The following is a 20,640-nucleotide window of genomic DNA, read 5'->3' on the forward strand; positions in this document are numbered from 1 at the left end:
TAGCATCTCAGGATAACCTCAAAAAGCCAGTGGGATCCAAGGGGACAAGACATATTTAGAAACATGTCCAAAGAGGTCCCTCAGAGATATCTCTTTACATTGGCAGAGCTGAGTGAACCCTTAAGGACTGATAAGTGAAATAGCATAGACACTAAGCACATTAAGGTCCCATGGCATCTAGGGCAGAGCTGTGGGCCTTGGCAAAGCACTCCCATGTCTCAGGTGCCACAAGGATAAAATATTACTTCACATTCCACATCCAACAGCCATGCTCTTCAGGAGCACAATTGAATGGACCACTGCAAGCTGTCTGACTTACTGCAGGAGAGTTCCATATGGATTCTTCTTTGGAACTTTCAGAAGTAGCTAGAGAGTGAATGGACTGTATGGTCTGACACATTCTCAGGGTTCAGAGAAGGGGCATGTAAGCATTGGTAGTGACAGGGGAGAGGTGCCTACTTCCTGTTGCTGACTGACTCAGAGAAAAGTCTTGAGTGTAAAAATCGAAATATGTACTTTGAAATTCTTTAAGCGATTTCAAAAGTGACAAAAACATACAGTCAGAACCATAATAAATCAAAATGAAATAGCTAAAAAAGGTGGAGAGGATATAGTCCCAAATACAGCAAGATCACAGATGTATAAAGATTAAAACCAGAACAAGCAGGAAACCAACAATGGCGATGTCAATCCTTCAGTGACTATCACAGTGTAAACAAGAGAGTTTCCAAGAGATTTTTATGAAAATATTCTTATAGAACTAAATCTGAGCTTCCTTATGAGAAACACACTCACTGTTGTCTGTTTGGACTGCCGTAATGCCCTTGATGGAGGCTCCTAAACAGCACTGATATATTTCTTATGGACTGTATATTCAGATCCAGGTTTGGAGTCTGAGAAGAGCTTTTTGGTTCTTTTCAGTAGCTCTTTTAAAAAGGCATGATTACTGGTCATGGGCGCACTGCCATTTTGCCTTGGTCACCTCTAGAAGCCTACTTACTAATACCATGACCTTGTGAGGATTCATTTTAAGGGTTTGAGGGATTTAGATAGATCAAAGTGTTCATTTTGATTGATTGGTTGGTTGGTTGGTTGAATGATTGACTTACGCTTTGCTACAAAGCCATATGGCCTGCCTTGTGTAAAAGTTTTATAAGAGACAGAATTCTACCATGTTGTCCAAGCTGACCTAGAGCTGGCACCCTCCTACCTTTATCTGCCAAGTAGCTGAGATCACAGGTATACTCCACCCACCTGCTCCTGGCTCATAGTGGCACTTTAAATAAAGTGGGAAAGTTAACAGTAGAAGATGACAAATCTAGAAAACACTACCAAATGAAAGCTGAAGTATCTGTGTTCATAGTAATAGAGACTCAAAATCAGCCAGGTTGCAAAAGGAAGTTGTGAATTGGGAAGTTCATCAGGCCAGTGGTGTTCCTCAGTGCCTGTGTGCCACTTGGCGGAGCTTCACAAAGCAAACCACAGGCTGCAGGGGGAAGGGGAAAGAGGCTGAGGTGCCAGTTAAGGACATTCCCTCCCAGTAGCAAAATGAACCTTATTTTCAACTAAACAAGGAGTGCTCACCAAGCAAGATGCTGTCCCAGCTTCCAGAAGCACCCTTGACAACCTTTAAAGAGTTGAAGTCATATTAAGTTATCACTGTGGAGTTATACTAGGAATCAGTGTCAGAGAAAAACAGACAAATTTCCAAACACTTTGGAACTAGCACATTCCTTAATAATTTATAGGTCAGGAGAAAACACTCTCAAGGCCAGTTGGAAGATTGTTGAACTAAAACATAAGTAGAAATGCAAAGTTTCAAAGTTTGAGATATAGCCAAACTGTGGTAGTTGGTAGTTCACATCTGTAATCCCAGCATTTGGGAAGTTGAGGCAGAATTGCTGTGAGTTTGAGGGCAGTCCTGGCTACAGGGAAAACCTGTCTAAGAAAATGGGAAAAGAAAGACAGAAAGAGAGAGAGATAGAGGAAGGGAGGGAGAGAGAAAGAAAAGAGAAAAAAGAAAAAGAATTTGTGGGCTGTAGCTACAGCAAGGTGGTAAGAGCAGTTTACAACACCAAGTGCACATTTAGACAGAGACCTCAGCAGAGCAAGAATAAACTCACTCTAAGTAGAAAGGAAATCATAAAGCAAGAGTGGAAGTCACTCAAATTGAGTTTAGAAATTGTAAGGGAAATATGTGCTTCGAGAGAAGAATAAAGTCGATAAGCCTTAGCAAGACACAAAGATGAGACAGAGGTAGGAATTATGAACATAAGAAAGTGCAACAGTTCCCTATGAATCTAACATGTTACAAAGGAGGAAACTGCAGGATTTTCTCCAAATGTTACACAGGTAGCATGAATTCAACTGTTCTGTGGAGAAGAAAACTTGAAGGCTCATCCAGTTCAGTAAGACAAGGGAGGGGGAGCAAAAGTCCGTATCAGAAAAGGAAAAAATTATCCCTCTGCAGAGAGCACAACTGTGAAATGCCAAGGGAGTCCAGCAGCAAAATAAATTCTGCAAGATCAGCACACAGAAACAGTCAAGGGTTTGTGTGCTACCTGTGTGATTGAAAATCTAACTAATAAGTCAGAACCATTTACAATAGCTCCAGAGGCAACAAACTGTTCAGTTATAAACAGCATTCACACGGCTCTATTTCACTGATGCCCAGGATGGAGAGTCAAAGACAGCACACAAATGGCCACACTGTGTTCATGGATTGAAAATCAACACCTTAACATACAAATCTACACTGAGTGAATCTGCGGTTTAGTATGTTCTCAGTTAAAAACTCCATCAGAGCTATTAGCTACTAGACTACTGTGTTTTGGAATTTACATGGAACGGCAGCTACAACAACAGTACACCTGGAGGAGGCCCACTGTTTGAAGATAAACTGTTAAGCATACTGACAAGAAGTGTGGTGTTGACCAAATGTGAGACAGAAGTTAATGGATCAGAGCAGAGTCTAGAAGAAAATGTAGAAGCACAGTCCTTTGATTTCTGATGAAGTGGCCAATGAAACTGAGTGTAGAAAAGGTCACGGTTTTGTTTTGTTTCCCAACACCTGCTTCTGTGAAATGTAATTATACAGAGGAAAGGAAACGTACCTCAACTTTATGTCTCGCATCTGATATAGGAAATGGGAAAATACAACAGCTTTAGAGGACAGGAGATCTTTGTGACCTAGCATTAGGCTGGTGGACATTACATAAAAGGGGTGGCCTACTGATGAGCAGAACTCAGCCAACTGGACTTAGATTCATAGATTCAGAACTTCTTCTCTAAGAAAGATAACTTAGATGAAAGAACAAACACAAATATGTGGAAACATCTGGGAGGCACCTGTGGCACAAGAACTAGTATCCAGGATATACAGGGAACTCAGTGCAGCAGCATGCAAGTAGTGGCTTGACCAATAAGAATGGGGACGGATCAGTTACTGCAGTGACGGATAACACTGGAGTTTTAAAGAAAAATGAAGCCTATATTGGTACTGCAGAACACTAGGTGCTGGGGAGCACATGTCATACTGGCGAGATACATATTGCGTAACATACAGGAAAACTTTGACATGTTCTTAGGAAATGATGCACAGGCCTGCTGTGACTGTCCTTGGCTTTGCTTTAGATACACGAAAACTTGTATTAACATAGAACTGCCCTCCCCCATGGGGACAAATGTAACAGTATGGTCCATAATTGTTCCCAATTGGAAAGAAACACAGGCCCTCAGCAGGAGTTTGGGGAGCATGCTATGCCCTGAGTCTAGAATACCTACATGGTATGACATCTCCACGGCATGTCCAGATATCAGAGGTTTGTGAGAAGCCCCATGATTGCTTTATCTAAGATCTCCCAAGGAGATGCCTAAGGGAGCAGCAGGCAGTGCATCAAAGGCAGCACTAGCTACTTTTGACAGAACACAGAGTGACTGTGATACTTATATACATGCTTAAGACTCAGGAGCTCTATAAATCTAGTATCTCCCGATCCCTGATGCTGGTCTCAGAACTGGCCATCCCACAAGAACTGGCTACCTTATGCATAGGCTAAAAGAGTTTGGGGATGGGCCTCTAGGGGTCAAGTCACTTGACTGCAGGTATCTACTATTCCCTATGGGGAGAGTATGGCTTCTAATTCTGGGAATAGGATACTGCCAAGATTCTAGGCTCTGACCAGTCGCAGGTCACCTCCTAGACAGATAACCTATACCCAATTAATTATAACAGATACGGATTTATTTAAAAGAAATAGAATCTGCAGAAGTATGAAATGAATGTGCCACATTGGGCTACCTGTATATCAGGCCCTTGCTCTCCTTAGATGTTGTTCTGAGCACTTTGTCCCATTGGAACAGTTGTATATAGCTTACCACACCCAGCTGCCACTGCCTTTGAGTTCTTGCTGTATATGTGGGAGCCTACACTGGGGCGGGTATTTGGCAGGGTTGACACCCTGACCAAAGTCTCTGTTCTTACAGACAATACTACTGGTATGATGAGCGGGGGAAGAAGGTCAAGTGCACCGCCCCCCAGTATGTTGACTTTGTCATGAGCTCTGTGCAGAAGCTGGTAACTGATGAAGATGTGTTCCCCACAAAATACGGTATGTCTTTTGCAGCTTGCACCCAAATCCTTATATAAAACCAGCAAGTTCTTTAGCATTGGGCTAGAGAGTCTCTGGGGTATGATGGCAAGTGGGGTTTAGAAGGGCTACCTATAGTTTTATGCTTGGCACAGAGGACCTGGGCTAAGGAGGAAGGTTCCCATGCAGAGTTCAGCCCAGCTGGGGACAAATGCCTTCCGACATTCTAAGGCTTACCTCTTTGCCTCCTTTGGCCCTGCTACCAGCTCTGCACAATGAGGCCATCACAGTCCATCTTCCTGGGGTTGGTATTTCCAGACCTGTCAAGGTCCTGATGGGGGATAAAAACTCATCCTGAACAGTAAAGGGGACAACACTGACTTACAGGAATTGCCATGTGCTTGTTACTGCTCCCCTACCTGGAATACAGATATACGCTGGGTATCTGCTGGAGGAAGCAGATGGAGCCTGAGTGCCCACCACATATTCTTCATGTTCAGGCGACTGGCATGGCTTAGCCAGCACCTCTTACTCTAGGCAGATTCTGGGGGTCAGGTTGCTGGGAACTCTGGAGGAGTGATAGCAGTTGTGAGCTCTTGAGGCCCATCTAGAGAAGCCTTGTTGTAGGAGCCTGGCATCCTTGCAGTTCTGTGACATGTGGCCTCCCCCTAGGCAGAGAATTCCCCAGCTCCTTTGAGTCCTTGGTGAAGAAGATCTGCAAGTATCTGTTTCACGTGTTGGGCCACATCTACTGGGCCCACTTCAAGGAGACCCTGGCCCTTGAGCTGCATGGACACTTGAACACACTGTACGTGCATTTCATCCTCTTTGCCAGAGAGTTCAACCTGCTTGACCCCAAAGAAACCGCTGTCATGGACGACCTCACTGAGGTGCTTTGCAGCAGCCCGGGTAACAGTGGTGCCACTGGGGATGCGGCCAGCAGTGGAGCTTCCGGAGCACAGAACCACGTGAAGGAGAGATGAGTGTCCAGGGCCAGATGGGTGCACATGTGCAAAAAGACAACTGTGTGTCTGTGTGTGCGCACACATGCCCAGGCGTGCTGGTGGCAAGGTCTGAGGGTCCTGGGCTGCTCAGAGTGTGGGCTCCATGGATGCCGCTGGAGTCAAGGTGTGTTTCCTGACTTCCCTGTTGGATGGATGAGTGCTGTTTGTAGTGAAGAGCCTTTGGAGTCATTCATTCATTCAACAAACATTTATTGGACTGATGTTTTGATTTTTCTTCTGTGGGGTTTTCCTTTCTTGGGTCTTCCATGTGGCTCTTGCCCTCCCCTCCCCCTGGGGGGGGGGGCCCTGCGGCTTTGAAAGGAGAACCTTATGAGAGGTGTCTCCCCTTATATGGGGCTTGCCCTGCAGATCTGGGGTTCTGCTGTGCTTTGGGGATGGGCTTTTACAGAGGCCTGCCCCGCAGCTTTCCGCCCTAGTCCTTGCCTGGATCTTGGCTCAGAGTCCCTGGGGTAGAGAGGCCTACCTGGGGTGACCCAGGAGGGCCCACGCCTGCTGCTTGCTCCTATTACCCCTTCTTGCTGCCTCCTGTGCCCAAGGAGGCCCCATTTGTGCATAGGGGCCAGGGCAGCCCAGGACCTGGCAGAGGCCCTGTGTGGAGACAGGACTGTCAGTGAAAGGCAGAATCTGCTTTAGTTCATCTGTTCAGACATAATAAAAAATTCTCTCAGGTCAGAGCCTGTGTCCTCTCAGCCTGGTGTTTCATATTGTTCTGAGTCTTTCCTGAGGTTCCTGGGTAGGGAAGGGTGCAAGCACTGTAACCTTATCCTCACTGGCTCTACCTACTTGAGTGAAGATGGAGGTCTTCAGACCTGTAGAATTGGCTCAACATTGGGAGCCTAGGAGCAGGCAACCTGCTGCCTAGGTGGGAATGGGACCTAAGCCCAAGTCTGGAGCTGGCCTGGTGCTCAAGTAGGGGAAGGATCTTTGGAACCTGGCAACCTGCTTGCTATGCCTACCAGCTCAGCACCCCCTGATAGGTTCCCTTTAAATTGTGGGATGTAGAGTTTGGTGTTTGCCTGGCCTTCTGGCTTAGTTTGTGCAATGCATTTGTGGCTACTGCCCCCCCCCCCAACTTACTATACCATCAGATGCTTCTGGGAGGCTGAACTTGGGCCTAGAGGCTTTTCTGTTAACACCTGTACCAAACCCACCTGCCTTCTGACATTCTCAGTGGCCATTTGTCCCTGACTAATTTACCAGAAAATCCCAAGGTACATGGAGTCTTCTCAGCCTGGTCCTCCTCCTCCTCCTCCATAGGAGTCCTTCTGAAACCAAGGCAGGAAGATTGTGAGTTTGAGGCCACCCTGGGGCTACACAGAGCTCTTGTAAAACAAACAAACAAATCCCTCCCTGGATCAACTCCAAGCTTTTACTTTCAATCCTGGGAATAGAACCCACTAGACTGCTTAATCCTCTTCCCACATCTCTTGTCTTAGCATAGATCCCTTAAGTAGCAGCCACAGGATTCCCATGGAACTGTATGCCTGGAACTGCTATAGGAGCCTGTGGTGGGACCTCAGTTGGCTAGAGGTGCCAGTTGGGAGTCCTGGGAGCAAGGTACAACAGGAACAAACTGATAAATATCTAGCAAAGGGACAGCTTGGCTCAGTAATACAGCCTTCTCAGCTTCCAAGAACAGGGAGATGGATTCTGGGCAGAACCCCTCAGGGAACCAGAGTCCTGGCCACCTAGTGGATGGGAGGATACCCAGTGCAGAGGCCATGGCTAGCTGCTGGGAAGATGAGTTTCCAGCTAGAGCTCTGTGTGGAGCCTGGGATAGTCTAAGTGAAGTGGTATGTCTCCACCTTTCCTTGGTGGTCAGGGGTGGTGGTACTGCTGCTGCATCTGGTATGTTGGTCTCATAGGAAGCAGTGGTAGGACCTCTAAGCACATGGTGGTGTCAGAGCCTTTGGAAAACCGTCCATGAAGGGGTAGATGCCTAGTTAGGGCTACCACCTCCCAGGCTGTGTGCTGGGACCCAGCTTCTATAAGCCAAGGTATACACGGCAGTTGTGCACACTCTCCTTGCTATCATATGGACGGCTCCCTACTGCCTCCTTGACCCTGCCATGGTGTTCTTGTCAGTACATGGAGTAGGTTCATGAACTATAAACCATCAGGGAGCATTCAGGCTGTGTGAATTACAAAGTTTTGCTGTCAGGAAAACGTGCTCCAGAGATAGAGACCAGATGAACCTATGTAGCCCTTTGTTTGAACCTCAGCAAGGCAGAAAGGCTAGCCTGGCCTGCTCAGCAGTTACTGACACCTTTTCTTAGCCCTCTAACAGATCATGTGTGAAGGACTTGTAGACAAGGCTTTTGTCTTAGGAACTGAATCCTATGAGAGACACGAGTCAGATAAAGGCTCTGGAGAACAGTGCATCTCACCAGAAGCCATGGGGTGGGATGAAACAAAATCTATTGAGGCCCGGAGGTTTCAAGTAGAAAGTTAACTAGCGCAGTAGTGAATGCTACTTTTCCTACAAACAGGGCAGGGCACAGGGCTAGAACCCTAAGCCATAGAGGATGCCTGTCACTGGCTTCCTGTTTGTCCTGTGGCTGGAAGCATATGACTTTGGCTTATTGACCTACCAGTGTAGAAAGAGTACTCCTGTTTACACCTAACAGTCTCCTTTGACTTGGACCATGCACTGAGCTAACAAAGTATAAGGTTTGATACTATGCTATGTTGAGACTTTGAGATGTGAGTATTTTACATGTGGGATGGGGTCCATGGGCAGACTGAGATAGAATAATATCAAACATGCCCAGGTCCTCACCCTGGAACCTGTGAATGTTCCTTAGCACTGACAGGACATAAAGTTACAAGTGGAATGAAGGTTGTAATAGCTGATAGGGACATAGAAGTGACCCAGGCCCTTAGTGAGCAATGTCCGTAAAAGTGGGAGGGGCAATAGCCAGTAAAACTAGAAACAACAACACAGTGACTCAACCTGAAGCTTCCGTTTGGAAGGCAGAGGCGAGGCTATGAGCAAAGGGATAATGGGGCCTCAGGAACCTCAAGAGCTCCAGGATGGCCTCCCCAGGTAGGAATACTCTTCCCTCCTCTTTCTGAAGGCTCTACACCCTTGGTGACCATACTCTGGTACCCTCAAGAGATGTGCAATTCCTGCTGTCCATAATAAGTCAGAATTAAGGTGTTGGTAGAGGTATACAACAGCCAACCCTATAGCTGACCTGAAGAGTTTTGAGGCCTCACCCTCTAAGGAATTGTGCCAGTCTGCTCTCAGAAGGTGACATGAAGCCTGGGCTGGCTCATCAGGGCAGAGATTGGGTCTTTCCGAATCTCCTGAAGGTACCAGACTGCTTCATCACCCAGGGTAGGAAGCATCCATTAGAGTATCCCTCTGTTCCTACCCACATACTTACTTCTAGGCCAATCAAGTTTATTCCTAGCCTCTAGAGTACTTTTATTTTTCAGTAGTCCTCATTTTAATTGCATTAGACTAATGTCCAGACCACTGGGTTATAATGTGAACGGCACAAGACCATGTCTAGTGCATCATTTCTTCCTGTTTATTTTTTATATGAATAATAAAGACTGAGATTGCTTTGACTTATGTACAATCAAGACAGCTTAGTGCCAGGAGTGGGATTGTGGATGAATCCTTTCTGAGCCCTGAGGGTGCATTAGTGTGTAGGTGGGAAGCTGCCAGGTCTGAAGTAAGCTCTTCTCCTTAGTGCCCACTAAGCCTGAATTGTAGTCTCAATAGGCAGTGGGCCAGCTGGAGGCAGAGTGGGTGGGCTGTTGCACTCAGCAAAGCAGATTCAACACTACAGGAGTGTATCTTAGCATACTGAGTCCCAGACCCAGATAACCAAGCACCTTGGATCAAGCCCTTGCCTAAGCCTGTATTTCAAGCTATAGTTTACTGAAAAGCTGCAATAGGAGCTTGGTCCCTTGTCCATATTAAGTGCCTTCTGGGTATCCCACTTCTTGGAGGGCACAGTGACATTTAGAATTTAGCAAGGGCGAACCTGCTTATTACATCTTGTTTTGAGCTTGATTCTGCAGAGCTATCCTCCATAGCTCACAACAAAGCAAGGCAAAAAAAAAAAAAAAAAAAAAAAAATCTGGCAAGATTGTGTGTGAGCTAGGCCTTAGTTCCAGGGCAGGACTGCATTTAGGGCCACTCTACTTTCAGTAGACACATGGTAGTGTCAGAGAGCACTTGGCTGCCCCAACAGGGTGGAAGACAGCTGGCATCTACTATGCAGAGACCAGGGGTGCTGTGAACTCCCACAATGAAAGGTAATATCCACCATAGAGAACCATCAGCCTCCTACTGTCAATGTGCCATCTAGTAGAGCACTGCCACCAAGTAATGTGGCACCTGTGCCAAATGCACAGCTTCATGGGCTGGGCACTCTGATCAGACTCCTAAGGATTGTCCAGCCTCGGACTCTTGGGCATTCAAGACATGATATTAGACTGGTCCTAGACTTGTCCTTCATATAATAGTAGCAAAAAGGTGATAATAAGGCCAGGGCAGCCCTGGCTAGTCATAGGTAGTGTGGTAGGGACTAATGGAGAAAGTCCAAGTGCTAGGTGACCCCAACATTTCTGGGGTGATAGAACTGCCATGAAGAAAATAGCATACTCATTCTTAGCAGAGTTCTGCCAGCCAGTGTCTCAAGACTATTTCCCTAGCCCTGGTTATCACTAGAAGCCCACCCCTGGTGAAAGACAGCTTAGAGAAACACCCCAGCCTGATTAACTGACCCTGACACATGGATCCTCATCCAGGGGTAGACCGCTTCCCTTAGCACAGCCCACACAGGTACAGTTGGTGACAAGAGCCACTTCTGGATATCCTGTGCCATTTCCCATGCCCGCCCGGCCCGGACGGAAACCTTGCATCATGTGTCTTTATGGAAGGAATTTATTGTTCCAGAACTGAAGTTGCTCACAGTTATTTGACAGGGGTTACACCAGATGGGGCTTGTCCATTTTTGTGATGTCTGCGAATCCGCATGTGTCCAAAGTACAAAAGAGGAAGGCTAACGAGAGGTATTGCTTTCAGTATCCTGACACCGTAGATATGCCCCTTCCCACTTGTACTGCGTGGCTTTGCTGTTGTTACAGGTGTTTGATTTTGTTCTATGTATAGAAATCCCAGCCTGTGGTGGTTGAATGTAATAGAAGCATTAAAATCTGTACATGAGGGGAAGAGCAAAGGCATGCATGAAACCTGCCCCCAGCCCCTCCTGCTGCTACGCGGGCACCTTGGGCCAGCTGGGAGGGACTGGCTCAGCCAGACAGAACGGAACACAGACAAAAGCTGGAGATGAGGGAAGTGATGTGGGCTTTGGTGGGCAGCAGGCAGTGGTGTGGGCCCCTTGCCCTTGCCACCTCCAAGAGGAACCCACTGCAGAGCACTCTGCTAACTCCATTTCTGGCTTTGATTTTTTTAAAACTTTATTTTAATTAAAAAAAAAAAAAAAACAAAAAAAAAAAAAACCGAGGTACTGCTGCCATCCTGTGTGTGAGTAGGGTGCCAGCTCAGGGCCTTCTACCCCTTCTCAACCAGACACCAAACCAAGATCATCCTCAGCCTGATGTAGCAGAGAAGTACTGGGCAGTGCTTCTGGGCAGCAGGCACAGCTGACCAGTGCAGGCTGATGCCCTGTACCCTGAGCCCTCGTGTGGAACTGGAGCTGCTGCTAAGTAGTAATAAAACAACCCGGGACAGAGCTAACCACATCGTTCTTTAAATATATATATATATATATATGTATATGTGTATAGAAATAGCCAAGAGCAAGGAGCCGAAACACAAACTCTAGCTCTGCCCCAGCGGCCCCACCCCACACCTTTTTCCAAAAACAACCAAGAAAAGAAAGTTTATAAAAATATCTTGCAGGAATTCTTTTAAAGTTTACAGTAGCTTGCCAGTGCTGCATCCACTGGCTGGCTCCCCACTGTCCCCAGCCCCACAACGGCTCTGTCCTTAGAGGGAACCTGGGCTCTGGACCCACCCTGCCCAAATCAGACAGACAGAACAAACAGACAGACAGATGGCAGGAGGGTGCTGCTGCTACTCCCCCTTCCCTGAACAGAGAACAGAGACATAAAGAAACTCAATAAATTAAAACAGCAAATAAATAATACTGGTCTCAGCCCGGCTCCCTGGCAGCTCTGGAGCACCCAGGTCTTTTATCTCCACTTCAGCCCATGAGAACATCACAGCTGGAGCTCTGCAGCCTGGCAAGGTGGAGCAATGGATGCAGATGAGAAGAGGTGGCCCTGGTGAGGCCAACGTGTGGAAAAGGCGAGGTGAGTGGCCCAGGAGGCCTCCAGATGTGGCGTGGAGGACAATTCATTCCCACTGCTTCACCCACCATGGTCCCCTACCCTGGAAGATGGTGGACAGGTTGTCCCTGCCGAGGATCTGGTCACTGGGAGTCCAGGGTGGCTGGGCTAGAAGAGGAATCCCCTGGGCAGCAGGCCCTCCTCCCTTGGGCCATGCGGAGCTGCCAGGGAACAGGCAGAGGTGGTGGACAGTGGGCTAGCCTCTGCCCAGCAGCAGCAGCAGCAGCAGGAGGAGGAGGGTGGTCCGCAGCAGCTGCCTTCGGTCAGCCAGTGTCCACACGCAGCACAGAGGATGGCCTCGTGGAGGTGACATGTTAACTTTTCGGGATAATTCCTGGTATCAGAGCGGAAACAAGCGATGCTGTCAGAGACAGGCAGAGACAGAGACCGCAAGAGAGAAAAGAGAGCAAGCCCAGCAGCCCAGCCTGCGGGCCGCGCCCTGGCCACTCTCCTTTCCTCCCAGGCTTGAGAAAGGTCTGGGCAGGCAGGCGGGGCCTGGTCCACACAGGGCGGCAGAAGGCCAGTCAGTGCTGTGCTGTGCTGTGCTGTGCTGTGCTGTGCTGTGCTGTGCTGTGCTGGGGAGGGACTAGTGGCTAAGGCTGCTCACGGCGGGCGGCGGGCGGCCCCATCTTGGCCATGTCCTTGCCCATCGGGTACTCGGTGTCCCCTCCAGGGCCAGCGGCCGCGGAGTCACCCAGGGGGCCGTGGGCACTCCGCTTGGCGGGTGTGCTGGGGGCCTGGGCCGCCTGCCCGTTCTTCTCGTCTGAAAAAAGTTGTTTAATTACGTCAAAGAAGTTACTCAATGGGGTGCCTGGGTACACAGAACAGAAGACAAAAAGAGAGAAAAGAAAAAAAAGGGGGCAAGGGGAGAGAAGGAGAGAAAGAACAAACAAATGAACGAAGGAGCCTTGACAAGAGAAAGAAAAACCCAACGAGATGAAGTCAGATGGAATGGCAGAGCAAGGACAGGCGGGTAGCAAGCAGGGTGGACAGGCGGCCAGTGGAGTCCCTAGTGCCAGGAGCAATGCAGTGGGAGGGGCTGTTGCTGTGGGATAGACCCTTGGACCTCCATACCTCCAAAGTGGCATGGTACCTGAGGGTTGCTTCTGAGAACTGAGGCCCAGGACAGGCAGTGGGATTCCTCCCTCACCCAGTATAGCCCCGAAAGTCCTGGGCCTTCCTTCCCAAGTGTCTGGGTCATATGAGCTGGCCAACCCGAGGTGTAGAAAAAGCAATAGAAAGATCAAGTCTGAGATGGACCCTGGAGTTAGCTGCTGCTTTATAAGTAATGATTGCTCTTGGAAAGGTTGGCCAGAGCCAGTGACCAGCAGCATACAGGGAGACCTCTGCCCTGGCTAGCACAGACAGTTCAGCAGAAGACAGGATTGATGGTGGGTAGGCAGGCAGGGAGCTCAGGACAGGCAGCCACAGCTGGATTTCCGGAGGATAGAAGTAATGGGTGACCCTCCACCCTCCTGGGCCTGTGCTTACTACCCAGCTGTACCAATTGGATACTTCAATTCCATTCCCTCACCTGACCTCAGTCTAAGCCCAGTGCTGCCTCTCCTCTTCTGACTGACATGGTCTGTGGACAACACCTTGCCCTTCTGGGCAGTGCTACACGTAGGACCTTTTCCTGCTCTGAGAGTTTAAGTACTTCTACCTAACTTGATTGTAGAAATGGGGAGCAGGAAGTGAGTAGTTAAGACTACTCTTGGCAGAAGATGGGGCCCAGGGGTGGTGGGTGGTCCAATGCCTGTGTATACACAGGGGACCCAGGACAGCCCAGGGACAGTGGGATAGCACTGGTCAGGGTAGGCTGTGGGGGGCACACAGTGGAGGTGGCAGGCTAGGGGCCAAGTGAGCATGAGGAGTTCTTACCACATTTGGAAAGCCGCCCCGTCATCACTTCCATACAGTTAGTGGTGTCTGGAGCACAGAATGGAAAGAGGGAGGGAGAGAGTGAACAGGCTGCCCACCTGCTACCTGGGGCTAGCTGGCAACCTGTAGCCAGTCAGGCTGGGAAGGGGCATGGTCCTAAGAGGGCTGGATCCAGCAGTGGACAGAGTCCAGAGGGGTTAGAGCTCATAGAGGAGAAGGGCTAGGAGTAGGCAGGGCCCAAGAATATTGACCGGCTGGAAAAGAGGAGCTGAGCCTGTAGAGATAGGGGGATGATACAGGCAGGCCCAGGGAAGTGTAGAGTTTGGAAGGGGTAGAACTGAGAGCTAGGGTCTAAGTCAGAAGAAGCCTATGACTACAGTTGGGTGGGGCAGGGTAGATAGCAGAAGGTCACACTCCAGTTGCCAAAGCCAGAAGCTGGATGTGACCTTTTTTTTTTTTCCTGGTGGGCCTGTCTTCCTGGGCTGGATTAACTCTTGCTTAGGCATAGTTTAACAGGCCACCGATACCATGCCTGCACGTCATTACCCACTGGCTTCCATACATCCCTGTCTCTCCCGTTATGCTGGGCCTGCTGGCATCAGGAAACCTGAGTGGGGCATGTCCAATGGGCCTACTCATTGGAAGCTCCCAGCTTCCTCTCCCTGAATAGGATCCCTGTCTGGATGGCCCCCGGGTATCTTGGAGGTCCATACTTCTGCCTACCTGCAACAGGGTCTTTGGAGCCAAGCTCATTGGATAAGGGCCCAGGACACAGGGACATAATGGGAGGGCATCAGGGGAACAGGCCGAGATCCAAGAATGGGTGGGTGCCCAACAGTCTCAAGGCTCCAGTACTGACAGGGTTGACTTGAGTAGAACTGGTGGGTGGGTCCTGTGTACAGGCCACACCCACCATATTTCCTGCAGTATCTGGGATGTGGCACTGGTGGAGGTATGATCAACCCTCTCATAGGATAGGGCATGGAGAGCTGTCCAATATTCAGGAATACAGGAGGACTGCAGTGTCTGATTGATCATCATGAGGAGACCCCCAGCAGCATGCTAGAGACCTTGGCTTCACTTGCATTAATAGTTCTGGCCTGCCTCTGCCTGTCATTCCTTGTCCTCAGTTTTCCACTACTGCTGCTATTCCCCAGCCTGTTTTCCTCTTTCCAAGATGGAAGCCTAAAGCCCCAGAATAACAAGGTTGACGGAAATACAGTGCCCCCAGGGGCACCTGGCCCTGCTTGCTTGCTTTTTTCCAAGAAGAATGGGTAGCTGATGAGCCCAGGGCTGCTGAGGGCTCCAGCCCCACCTGCTAGGGGATGAGGAGGCCCATAGTGGGAGCACATCTACAGGCAATGAAATGAGGATGGAATGGGATGAGGAACAGGTGGAAAGGACCTACATACACACAAGGGACCATAACAGCCCCAGCTGTGGAGACAAAAAGTTGGGAATAGGGCTCAGAGAAGCTGGCCCTGAGCCACATCCCAGCTCTTCTAGACTTCTCAAGTACCTAAGCAGTCCCATACCATATGCCATCAGCCTGTCCCGTTGCTATATAGACTAGCCTAGCTATACTCTGACATACAGGTCCCACGTGTGTACCTACGAATAGGGCCAAACACAAGTACTACTTTCTCCCATAAATACCAGCAGCCCAGGTGCCTTTCTTGAGCACCCTACTGGGACTAGAGCCTCAGACCCCATCCTGCTTAAGGCAGAACTCTGGTGATCAGTGGCACTGAGGAAGGGAGCCCCAGCCCTTGTAGAGTGCTACAAGGGGAGCCCCAAGGATCAGGGCCTTGGGCCCTACTCCCAGAGCCTGCTCAGGCTGCCCTCATGTCTAGCTGCCTAGGTGCTGACCCTATAGGCCTGTCTGGAGTCAGGCCAGATGAGTGGGCACAGGGTGCCCCTCTCAGGACAAGCCTGGCTCTTGCAGGAGGCCCTGCCCGCAGCCCCTCCCCTCCCCGGCAGCAGGCCGGACACCTTACCTGCCAGCGTCAGAGGCTACTCTCGTAGCTGGTGGCCACCTTCTGGCCCTTAAGCCCAGCACCCCAGCTTAGTCCTGGCGCTGGCGGGGGTGGTTCTACGGTGGACAAGAGGCGCCTTTCAGTGTGATGCAGCCCACCATGCCCGGGGAGGGGCCCTGCTCCCTGAGGGGTGCAGCACTGCTCAGGGCAGGGAGGTGGACATCCGTCAGAGTAGGAGGCCATGTCCGTTCTCATACCTCCCATCCAAGCAGCACTAGCCACAGGCGCTGTGCTGAGCCCCACCTCACCTGACAGGTGCTGGGCTGACGGCTGGTCATGGGTGCTCAGCAGCTGGGCCTGGATGGTCTCCACCACTCTCTTGAAGCGGCGACTGGGGCCTGGGGGAAGACTGGCCGTCAGGACACTGGAAGCACCAGTGAGAGAAACACAGCCACCAAGTCGGCCAGCTTACCTGAGAGTAAAGTGAATGTGACAGAGTAGATGCCGTTCTCCTTCTGGGCCTCTCCACCCTCAGTGTAGGTGATGTCCACCTGGAACTTGACCGGCTTCTGGAACACTGCTGGGCCCCCTGTGGCCTTGTATTCAGCCCTGAAGCTTGTCTGGGAAATAACGCTGTGGCTGAGGCTGGGGATCTGCAGTGTGTACAGATTAGGCATGAGTACCAGGCAGGCCTCCACTACCACACTCCTGGCCTTCTGCAGAGGAGTGCCAGCACTGTGTAGGCACCAGGCACAAACCCAGCCCTCCAAACCATCTCCAGTTCTGAGAACCAAGATGACACAGAAGACCAACAGTTGGCGGGAAACCCACTTCAGAGCCCTCTGGCTCAGCCAGCCAGGATGCACACTAGAAGAACCCTAAACCAGAGTGGCTACCTGGCCTTACATCCCTGAGTTGAGGGCAGGAATGAAGGAGCATCACAGCAGTGATCTGGGAAGTTATAAGGAGTGTGAATTCACAGTGCTGAACTTGGGTCACATTGATGTGACCGGAGCAAGAGCAAAACACAAGCAGACCCCAGCTTACAGGACTAGCCACCATGGGAAGTGGATGGGAGCCCTGGGCTGAGGGGCTTTGTGAATGGATGGATTCGATGGGGGTGAGGAGACAAGCTTACATCAAAGGGTAGAAAGTGCTAAGGAAACACAACAGGCCCAAAGTCTGGACAATCTCAAATACAACCACTCTATCAAAAGTGGCCTTCCCTGGCCTGAAGCTTTAGCGGACATTCTCAGCTGTCCCCAGGGTACCAGGGAAATCATTCAGCTAGGAAACTTGAAGGACTCCAGGACAGAATGTCTAATGAGGCAACAGCACCCTAGAGCAGGTACCTTCAAATAAATTCTCATGAGAGAGATGACTCCCCTTGACCAAAAGTCAGCAGACTGAGGCCCCGAGGTGGGAGGTACACACTGAGGAAAGTCTCAGAGAGGTCTAGTCCAGCAAAAGATTGCTCTACATAGGAGTCACAAGGGACAGAGTCAATTCTGAGAGTACTCTGGGAGTTTATATCCTGGCTGGAAAGTCTCATCTCCAATCTTTATGTGCCTTTCTTCTTCTCAGAACCTAGAGATGCTTCCATGCTCTGAGAACCCCAGCCTCTGCAGGCAAGCTGGGGCCACAGGAAGTCACAGGCTTAAAGTAGCATGGGAAATAGACTCTGGGTTTCAAGCCATTATTAAGTGGGTATTATCAGAACCCTTGGGGTCACAGCCTCTTCTTGATTTATATGGCCAACTGTATTTCACCCTCAGTCTCAGGGAGGTTTCACCTAGAGACAGCACACCCCAGCCATAGGCAGCTCCCCACTCCCAGAGGTGCTGGGCAGCTCCCAGCAGGATGAAGGCCTAGGTAGACAATGGTGGTCCAGGCAGAACAAAAGGATGGGTTAGGTGTACACAGTTTGTGTGAATGAGAGGTCCTATGGCCTGCTTGGAGGCTAGGTTCATAGATGGGAGTGTCCACTGTGGCCTCACCGATAAGAAGGCATGAACGATATCAGCCTTGATGGAGCTCAGGGGCTTGTCCTTGATCACCACAAAGATCTGCTCCTCCTTCTCCAGGTTGATGAAGTTCCCGAACCATGATTTCTTGGCCAGCCTAGGCAGAGCAGAGGCTGTCATGATAGGGATGTGATGCCTGGTCCACTTCTGTAACCCCCATAGTGGCTGGTTCCATAGAGCCCTTACACAGAGCAGGGTTTCCCATACCCCAGAACAGCCATGTATCCCTTAGACTAACCTGACCACACCTACTCCCCTAACTCCACAATCTAACACTAAGGGCAATTCCAACTCTAAACTTGCCTCACAAACAAGATACAACCTAACCGATTACCTCTTATTGTAACCATAAATGAAAAGACTTAACCCTAACTAAACTTTTCTAACCATAACCCCTAACCTTACCACAACATCCATAAACCTATACCTATATCCCCAGCCTGAACCCTATGTCACTAGCCTATACCCCATGTTTCTAACATGAATCCCTTGTCCCAACCTTCACCTTACAATCCTAACCCCAATCCTACGCCCTTAACAATAAGTTTCACTCCAACATACACCCAACTGCAAGTCCTTAACTCCCACAGGATGTCTGAGTGACACTTGCTAGACAGTCTACTGTGTAGGACAGGGGACAGGAGAGAGTGTCTAAGTCTCAGGCTCTATTTGGATCCCTACATTTTGGGGAAGCTCACTCTACACCTTCCTTGAAGGAATGTCCCTAGACTACTGGAAGCTGGTGTATGCTACAGAGTCTGGTAGGGCTCTCTGATATCAATTAAAGATTATGTGGCTACATACCTCAGCTTGTAAGATCCCTGGTAGACCCTCAGGGTCAGTTAGGGAAGGACCTGCCCAGAGCTCCAACAGCTGCAGCCTCATTCAGGTCTGGCACACACTGCCCACCCAACTACAGGACTAGTTTTCCCATGATAGCTTGACATGGTGCTTGGCCACTACTCCACTGCTGCTCTGCTGGCCTCAGACGTCTAGCCGGGTTATACTAGTACAACCCAGCTCCACTGCAGCAGTCCTCACTGCATATACCATCTCCTAAGTTGTGGATACTTTACTCTTAAGTGCAATCTTCTGACAGTCCAAGGGGATGAAAGGCAGATGTCAAGCTTCCCAGCCTCACCTGTGGGGTCCCGCCCATTCCCTTCTAGACATGTGCATAGCTGGAGTTCTTGCCACCTTTGCTGACAGGATTCCCAAAATAGCTGCAGATACTCAAGTCCAACCCAACTACAGGACTAGTTTTCTTCCCATGATAGCTTGACAATTGGCAACTGGAAGAGATTCTTTTTTAGCCCTAAAGACCACAAAGCAGAATGCCTAGTGAAGGTGTTGCTAGAGCCCCTAGGGAAGGCTAAGGTGCAGGCTGTCTCAGAGCAACTCCCAGTCAGCATGGCCAGGCACTCTTCCAGCTGCCTTGTGTAAGTACAGTGGGGGACAGCTAGCCCCTCAGTCAGATGCATCCCTGTACCAGGGACTCAGGCTAGAAATGGAGAGAAGTGGCAACAGCAGCACACTGCTGCTGTTCAGGGATAGGGTTGGCACGTGGCCAGCATGAATGAGTATCAGTGCTGGGCAGCACCAAGCCACTGTTAATCTAGGCTATAGGAAGGGTTTCCTGATTGTGACTTCCCCCTTCTTCATTTCTGGGATGGTTCTTTTGCCTCTATGGCAGACACAAACCCCAGCCCTTCCACATTCCTGTTGTCAGCTCTGTCCAGTGCTGTGTGTACAGGCCCTTGGTGTAAGCTCTTGTCCCACCTGATCCAAGGCCCATGCATATTTTGAAGCAGACAAGTGGTTTTAGAAAACAGTTTCTGGCTGAAAATCATAGGTGCAAGCAGTAATACTTGGCTGGTATGGCATATGAGACATGGCCAAATCTGAAAGAAGCTGGATGGTCAGAGGGGACTGTATGGCACAGGGTGACACAGCCTATGTCAGAGCTCTGATATCTATATTTCTGGGCCCTGGTACTAGCCAGGGCTCACAGAATGCTTGGTGTGAGCCATAAAGGTGCATGAGAGAAAGGCTTAGATCTGTAGACAAAAAATGTTCAGCTCCGTGGGCCCCAGCTAATCAGCTGAGGGCAGTAGAGAGAAAGGAGGGTAAGCTCTATAGACTGCTATAGCTCCCATGGCTTCTAGCCAGCTGGCCTGACATAATGGACCACTAAGGGAGCCAGTTCCTTTCCTGGTTATGACTCTGGAGGCTATGACCAATGTGGGGCTCATGACAGAAGAGGAGGGTGCAAAATTTTCCTGGGCCAGTATGCAGGACTCGAGGGAGGAAAGCCTCTAAAGGTCTTGATCAAGGAGGAGGTGGTGGAAGCCAAAGGCTTTCTCAAGCTATGGTCACAAATTTCCTACTTTTCTAATACACACACACACACACACACACACACACACACACACACACATGATCTTCTATTAGAGCATCATAAAGGCCTAACATAGTCAGAAATGGTCCTGTGCCCAGAGCCTCAGGGCAGTTAATGGTGAGATTAGGTGTTTGACCTTCATCTGGACAAAAATCACAGCACGTGCCACAGCTACTTTCAGTTGCTAACACAGAGCGAGCAGCTGCTCACAGGTCCTTTCCTCTCGTCTGGCCACTGTGTGAGGTGGCACAGCTACAATGATGCAATGGTCTTTGCCAGTGCTTTCCCCTACCCCCTGCCCCAGTCATGTGATATTTTCCTACTCTCATGCCAGTAGCTACCAAGGAAGTAACTACTGAGAGGCCACTATGAAAGACACAGAGAAGCCACACTGTACAGATACTCATCATCTGC

The 20,640-nt window shown here is 49.7% G+C and overlaps 2 protein-coding genes across 12 annotated transcripts in view; one reads left to right on the top strand and one right to left on the bottom strand.

The window, feature by feature from the left end:
• Positions 1-6,286, top strand: part of Mob2 (MOB kinase activator 2) — a 52,563-nt gene extending 46,277 nt beyond the window's left edge. For 4 of the 5 annotated variants that reach the window (XM_052195132.1, XM_052195160.1, XM_052195150.1 and 1 more), the window contains exons 4-5: positions 4,486-4,610; positions 5,262-6,286. In XM_052195132.1, coding sequence (XP_052051092.1) covers positions 4,486-4,610; positions 5,262-5,572 — 436 coding nt within the window. In that variant the 3' untranslated portion in view covers positions 5,573-6,286. The remainder of the gene's footprint in view (positions 1-4,485; positions 4,611-5,261) is intronic. The other variant, XM_052195142.1, reaches the window with a different exon arrangement.
• Positions 6,287-11,992: 5,706 nt separating this feature from the next.
• The window catches only part of Brsk2 (BR serine/threonine kinase 2), a 50,948-nt gene continuing 42,300 nt past the window's right edge, over positions 11,993-20,640 (bottom strand). For 2 of the 7 annotated variants that reach the window (XM_052195112.1, XM_052195094.1), the window contains 4 exons: positions 17,802-17,925; positions 16,277-16,457; positions 16,113-16,202; positions 11,993-12,281 (listed from right to left, as the gene is read on the bottom strand). In XM_052195112.1, coding sequence (XP_052051072.1) covers positions 12,262-12,281; positions 16,113-16,202; positions 16,277-16,457; positions 17,802-17,925 — 415 coding nt within the window. In that variant the 3' untranslated portion in view covers positions 11,993-12,261. Of the gene's footprint in view, positions 12,282-12,540; positions 12,759-13,828; positions 13,877-15,834; positions 15,921-16,112; positions 16,203-16,276; positions 16,458-17,801; positions 17,926-20,640 lie in introns of those variants that run through there. The other 5 variants (XM_052195084.1, XM_052195076.1, XM_052195103.1 and 2 more) reach the window with 4 other exon arrangements.

Source organism: Apodemus sylvaticus, chromosome 1, assembly GCF_947179515.1.
Source record: "Apodemus sylvaticus chromosome 1, mApoSyl1.1, whole genome shotgun sequence".
Taxonomy (NCBI): Eukaryota; Metazoa; Chordata; class Mammalia; order Rodentia; family Muridae; genus Apodemus; species Apodemus sylvaticus.